At 39.9% G+C, this 6,000-nt stretch overlaps 1 protein-coding gene across 1 annotated transcript in view; it reads right to left on the reverse strand.

The window, feature by feature from the left end:
• LOC111529501 (WD repeat-containing protein 76) overlaps positions 1-6,000 on the reverse strand; it is a 34,274-nt gene that overhangs the window by 21,073 nt on the left and 7,201 nt on the right. Inside the window, exons 2-4 of the mRNA XM_026447862.1 lie at positions 5,298-5,390; positions 4,274-4,329; positions 154-277 (exon numbers count right to left, since the gene is read on the reverse strand). Coding sequence (XP_026303647.1) covers positions 154-277; positions 4,274-4,329; positions 5,298-5,390 — 273 coding nt within the window. The remainder of the gene's footprint in view (positions 1-153; positions 278-4,273; positions 4,330-5,297; positions 5,391-6,000) is intronic.

A 6,000-nucleotide genomic window follows, 5' to 3' on the forward strand; every position in this document is an offset into this window, starting at 1 on the left:
GACTCCGTCTTAAAAAAACAAACAAAACCATACAACATTCAAGAATGAAATATAAAATTAAACATAATTCAATGAACTTTTAGTCTAGTTTCAACACTTCAAATTTTTCAGTATTTTATTACATTAAAATACTGTATTTGCACATTTTCTTACAGTTTCATCTGCTACTAACGTCGGCGGTGTTGGAGTTGCTGGTAATGAAACTCCCAAAGGATCAACTTTTAGTAATCGCATTGACCTTCTACATCCAACCGCATTTTCTCTCTTAGGCTTCTTTCTGCAGGAGTGGGGAAAAATTCATGTTATACTCACAAAACAATAAAATTTACTAACATTAAGGAGATAACTTCTAGGAATATATCCCACAGATATATTTATACATTGCATATATATATGACCACAATTATTTTAATAAGTATGGAAAAAACTTAAACCTAAATGTTCATCAAAAGGAGATGAGATCTGTTAAATCATGGTGTACATATCTAATAGAATAATATGCAGCCATAAAAAGAATGATATAGATCTTAATGCACTGCTGAAAGGAACCATAGCTTATAAAAAGCAAAAACAAAGTCCAGTACAGGTTTACAAAAAGGTTACGTATACACATAAATTTGTACATGCTGAGGTTACCTATGGAGGAATATACATAAAACTACTACTTCTAGGGAAAAGGCCTGGAAAACTAAGGTCTAAAATAGGAAGGAAACATAAACGTTTCACTGCATTCCCTTCCATACACTGTAGTTTACTTTTTTTTTTTTGAGACAGAGTCTCGCACTGTTGCCCAGGCTGGAGTGCAGTGGCGCGATCTCGGCTCACTGCAAGCTCCACCTCCCGGGTTCACGCCATTCTCCTGCCTCAGCCTCCCGAGAGCTGGGACTACAGGCGCCCGCCACCACGCCCAGCTCATTTTTTTGTATTTTTAGTAGAGACGGGGTTTCACCGTGTTTGCCAGGATGGTCTCGATCTCCTGACCTCATGATCCACCCGCCTCGGCCTCCCAAAGTGTTGGGATTACAGGCGTGAGCCACCGCGCCTGGCAGTTTACTTTTTAAATAATATACGGTCCCTATTTTTTATGCACTATTTTTTCATTTTAAACAAATTCATTTAAAAATGTCAGGGAAAGAGAAGCCTCTGAAATTATTTCCAAAAATTAACAAAAAATTATCAGCTATAGTCCACATTAGTTTGAGAATTAGTAAAAACTATTATTGATTGAAAGTATACTATATACTAAAAACTGTACTCAACATTCCATCTCATATTTAATCCTCAAAAAATACGCCTGAGTATACGGAATAATATGGGCTGTCATACAATCCTCCTAGAAATCTACTCCTAGAGAAACTCCCATACATAAGCACTAAGAGACTTAAGAATGTTTGGAGCAGCACTTTTCATAATAAAAACCTGGGAACAACTCAATTGTTCATCAACAGTGGAATAAAATGTAGTACATTTATCCAGTGGAATATCATATAGCAGAAAAAAAGAATGAAATAAAGCTATGCACATCAACATGGGTAAATTTAAAAACATAAATATGTAAAGATGAGCAAAATAAGAAAATCTCAGAATATAAAAATTGCATACTGTATGTGAACACCAAAAAAAGACAAAGCTAAACAATAGAGTGTTTAAGGATACACTCACTGGTAGTAAAACTATGAATCAATAGCCAGGCGCAGTGGCTCACACCTGTAATCCCAGCACTTTGGGAGGCTGAGGAGGGCGGATCACTTGAGGTCCAGAGTTCCAGATCAGCCTGGCAAACATGGCGAAACCCCGTATCCACTAAAAATACAAAAATTAGCCAAACATGGTCATGAGCACCTGTAATCCCAGCTACTCAGGAGGCTGAGCCATGAGAATTGTTTGAACCTGGGAGGCAGAGGCTGCAGTGAGCCAAGATGGCGCCACTGTACTCCAGCCTGAGCAACAGAGCTAGACTGTTTCAAAATAAATAAATAAATAAAAACGAAACTATAGGCTGGGCACGGTGGCTCACGCCTGTAGTCCCAGCACTTTGGGAGGCCGAGACAGGTGGATCACGAGGTCAGGAGATGGAGACCATCCTGGCTAACACGGTGAAACCCCGTCTCTATTAAAAATATAAAAAATTAGCTGGGCATGGTGGCAGGTGCCTGTAGTCCCGGCTACTCAGCAGGCTGAGGCAGGAGAATGGTGTGAACCCAGGAGGCAGAACTTGCAGTGAGCTGAGATCACGCCACTGCACTCCAGCCTGGCCAACAAAGTGAGACTCCGTCTCAAAAAAAAGAAACTATAAATAAATGCAAGGAAATATTATCACAAAAGTCAGCATAGTGGTAGTATCTGGAGGGAGGTGTTTATATGGGCCTTCAGGGGTACTCGTAATTTCTATTAACCTGGATGGTAGGTACATGGATGGGACCTGTATAATTTTTCAGCTACACAAATATATTACATGTACCTTTTTATATGTATATATAATAATTTTCAAAAAATTTAAATCCTTCTGGATTAGCATAACACCAGTTTTACAGAAAAAGAAAGAAAAATTATATAAAGTATCCAAGGTTAATATCATAGCTGTAAGTGACTGAATCAAAACTTGAACCCAAATTTGCTACATCTCAAAGCCTACGCTTTTTCCTCTACATTATGCAATTTCCATACTATCAACTTGCTACTACCTATGCAACTATTAAGGGCTGGAATTTTGTGATTTAGGAAGAAATCACCAATCTTGGCTAATAAAAAACATGCAAATGTAAAGGTACTAATCAGCTGGCAACAGGACCAGTGCTACTGTTTTTCCAGTGTTAATGATGTTCCTCTTACAGTAACTTTTCATACTTGAAAATACCTGGCCATGATTAAAGGTCTAGCTTTTCTCAAGCTAATTGTCCTGTAACAGAATCAAACCAAGTAAATGAAGCTACATTTCATTAAGATCTGGCACTAAACAAATGCGCTAATGATACCAAGATTTTTAATTTTGTCATTTATATGTAAGCACTACTAAAATGCAATGGAGATAATTCAAAATTTAAAAACCCTGTAGTTCAAATCCTAAAGCTACCACTTATAAGCTGTTTTGACTTTCAGCAAATAATTTTTTTTTTTTTTTTTTTGAGATGGAGTCTCACTCTTTTTGCCCAGGCTGGAGTGCAATGGTGTGATCTTGGCTCACTACGACCTCCTCCTGCCAGGTTCAAGCGATTTTCCTGCCTTAGCCTCTTGAGTAGCTGGGATTCAGACATTTGCCACCATGCCTGGCTAATATTTTAATTTTTTTTTTTAGTAGAGATGGGTTTTCTCCATGTTGGTCAGGCCAGTCTCTAACTCCTGACCTCAGGTGATCCCCCCGCCTCAACCTCCCAAAGTGCTGGGATTACAGGCATGAGCCACTGCACCCAGCCAACAATCTTATCTTTTGAGCCTGATTTCTAACTCACAAAATGAATATATTACCTACCACATACATGGATGAATGCAGTGGTTGTCAGAGTTAAATGAGATAATACAGGACAAAATTGCTAGATCACTGCAGTATGTTTCATAGATATTCAATAATTGTTAATTCCTTTCCTTTATTCTAGGACTAAGAAAGCAAAAACAAATTGATATGCAAAAAGACAGCTAGAAAAATTAAAAGTAAGTAGAAGAGTCTTTAAGAATAATAGTTTTCTAAGTAACAATAATTTAGTGGAAAAAAGATTTCCCTCCATTAGTAGCAACAACAAATATAAACAAAATTCAGCCCTCAATTGTATTTGCTCCATATTACTTTGATGAAGATGAGAATTGTAAAGTTATTAAAGGGTAGCATTACCTCAGAGATCCTAGAGGGACTGAGATTAAATAGCAGTTTATGATCTGTTAAGCTTACTACGCCAAACCATTTTTTTTTTTTTTTTTTTTTTTTGAGATGGAGTCTGGCTCTGTAGCCCAGCCTGGAGTGCAGTGGCCAGATCTCAGGTCACTGCAAGCTCCGTCTTCCGGGTTTACGCCATTCTCCTGCTTCAGCCTCCCGAGTAGCTGGGACTACAGGCGCCCACCACCACGCCCGGCTAGTTTTTTGTATTTTTTTAAGTAGAGACAGGGTTTCACTGGGTTAGTCAGGATGGTCTCGATCTCCTGACCTCGTGATCCGCCCGTCTCGGCCTCCCAAAGTGCTGGGATTACAGGCTTGCGCCACCGCGCCCGGCCCATTTTTTTCAAATTATAAAACAGTTGAGCATTGTATCATGGTTCAGGCATTGCAAACCAGGTATTTTACCTCTTGGATTTAGGAGGCTGTCTCTTCTCTATGATTTCACGGAGTCTTGCAGCAGACTGTAAAGTATAAAAATCATGTAAAAATATTTTGACTACATATCTTATCTTTCAAAATATTAGGTATCTGCTAAACCTATACCCACGCTAAACTAAGGTCTACTCAGGAACTAAAGATCCTAAAGATAGGCCATAAGTCGTGATCAGCGTTTCTGCACTCCAGCCTGGGCAACACAGCAAGACCCTGTCTCAAAAAAAAAAAAAAAAAGGCTAGGCGTGGTGGATCACACCTGTAATCCCAGCACTTTGGGAGGCCAAGGAGAGTAGATCACCTGAGGTCAGCAGTTCGAGACCAGCCTGACCAACATGGTGAAACCCCATCCCTACTAAAAATACAAAAATTACCCAGGCATGGTGGCAGGCGCCTGTAATCCCAGCTACTCAGGAAGCTGAGGCATGAGAATTGCTTGAACCCGGGAGGCGGAGGTTGCAGTGAGCCGAGATCACGTCACTGCACTCCAGCCTGGGCAACAAGAGCAAAACTTTGCCTCAAAAAAAAAAAAAGACAAAAAAAATGCCTTCGAATCAATGGAATACAGTAACCTCTTCCTATTAAGTGCAAAGCCTGCTCCTATTTTAGCCTTCCTCATCTGACACTATGAAATCTGGTATGTTATTGACCTTCTGGTGGGAGTTATGACATCTTGGGTTTTATTGCTCTTGTTGTTGTTTTGAGACGGGGTCTTACTTTGTTGCCTAGGCTGGAATGCAGTGGCACGATCGTAGCTCACAGCAGCCTCGACTTTCTAAGCTCAAGCCATACCTCCACCTCAGCCACCCCAGTAGCTACGACTCCAGGCATGCATCACTATGCTCAACTAATTTACTTTTTATAGAGATGGGGGATGGTCTCTATAAAAAGACCCAGGTTGATGTCCCACCTCCACCTCCCCAAGTGACAGGATTACAGGCGTGACCCACTGCTCCCGGCCCAGCATCTTGGTTTTAAATACAGACTCCACACAAACCTCAGACAACTGAAGAGAAGCAAAAAAGTCTGCATTTTCTGATATGTTCTTCAGTCTCTTCCTTTCGTAGAGTGACAATCCCGAAAAATCATCCTATAAAATTACACCAAAAAGATTCCATTACTTTATATAATCTACAGGAAAAGCACTTCACAAAACTATGTGTTTCATTTTCTACATGAATACTTTACTTCAAATTGTACTACCTCTATTCGTTTCATGCCATCTTACCAAAACAGACGTTTGCTGAATTGGATATTTCAGTAAATCTGAATTTGGGATACTCACAGAGTATCTGTATGGCTTCCCAGTTAAGAAGTGATCTGAGATTAGAAATCAAGTAGTATAATCTAGTAGCAAATTATTTCCTAGTGGCAATTAATTGTACTACTACTTAAAAGTTATTTTTGGCCAGGTGTGGTGGCTCACACCTGTAATCCCATCAATTTGCGAGGCTGCAGCAGGTGGATCACCTGAGGTCAGGAGGTCAAGACTAGCCTGGCCAAAATGGTGAAACCCCGTCTCTACTAAAAATATAAAAATTGGTCAGATGTGGTGGCTCACACCTGTAATCCCAGCACTTTGGGAAGCTGAGGCAGGCAGATCACCTGAAGTCAGGAGTTCAAGACCAGCCTGGCCAACATGGTGAAATCCTGTCTCTACTAAAAATACAAAAAAAAAAAAAAAAAAATTAGCCGGGTGT

Source organism: Piliocolobus tephrosceles, unplaced genomic scaffold, assembly GCF_002776525.5.
Source record: "Piliocolobus tephrosceles isolate RC106 unplaced genomic scaffold, ASM277652v3 unscaffolded_108, whole genome shotgun sequence".
Taxonomy (NCBI): Eukaryota; Metazoa; Chordata; class Mammalia; order Primates; family Cercopithecidae; genus Piliocolobus; species Piliocolobus tephrosceles.